The following is a 318-nucleotide window of genomic DNA, read 5'->3' as shown; positions in this document are numbered from 1 at the left end:
ATGGGCTGGGATAGGCTGGGAGGGGATTGGGATGGACTGGGATAGACTGGGAGGGGATTGGGATGGACTGGGAGGGACTGGGATGGACTGGGAGGGGATTGGGAGGGACTGGGGGTCACTTGTGGGTCCCTTCCCCCCCTCCAGGGGTGTTCATCTGCCGGGGCCGGGAGGACGCTCTGGTCACCCGCAACCTGGTGCCAGGAGAGTCGGTCTATGGGGAGAAGAGGATCTCGGTGGAGGTACTGGGATAGACTGGGAAGGGACTGGGAGAGACTGGGATAGACTGGGGAGGGGTTGGGAGCGACTGGGGGAGACTGG

The 318-nt window shown here is 63.8% G+C and overlaps 1 protein-coding gene across 1 annotated transcript in view; it reads left to right on the top strand.

Moving 5' to 3' along the window:
• Positions 1–144: 144 nt before the first annotated feature.
• Positions 145–318, top strand: part of FBL (fibrillarin) — a gene marked incomplete at both ends in the record, with an annotated part of 2,864 nt that continues 2,690 nt past the window's right edge. Inside the window, one exon of the mRNA XM_010017858.1 lies at positions 145–239. Within this exon, the coding sequence (XP_010016160.1) occupies positions 145–239 (95 nt within the window). The remainder of the gene's footprint in view (positions 240–318) is intronic.

Source organism: Nestor notabilis, unplaced genomic scaffold (assembly GCF_000696875.1).
Source record: "Nestor notabilis isolate BGI_N333 unplaced genomic scaffold, ASM69687v1 scaffold22987, whole genome shotgun sequence".
In the NCBI taxonomy this organism is placed as follows: Eukaryota; Metazoa; Chordata; class Aves; order Psittaciformes; family Psittacidae; genus Nestor; species Nestor notabilis.
The sequence above is the reverse complement of the archived record's forward strand: the minus strand, read 5'-3'. Positions and strand labels throughout refer to the sequence as shown.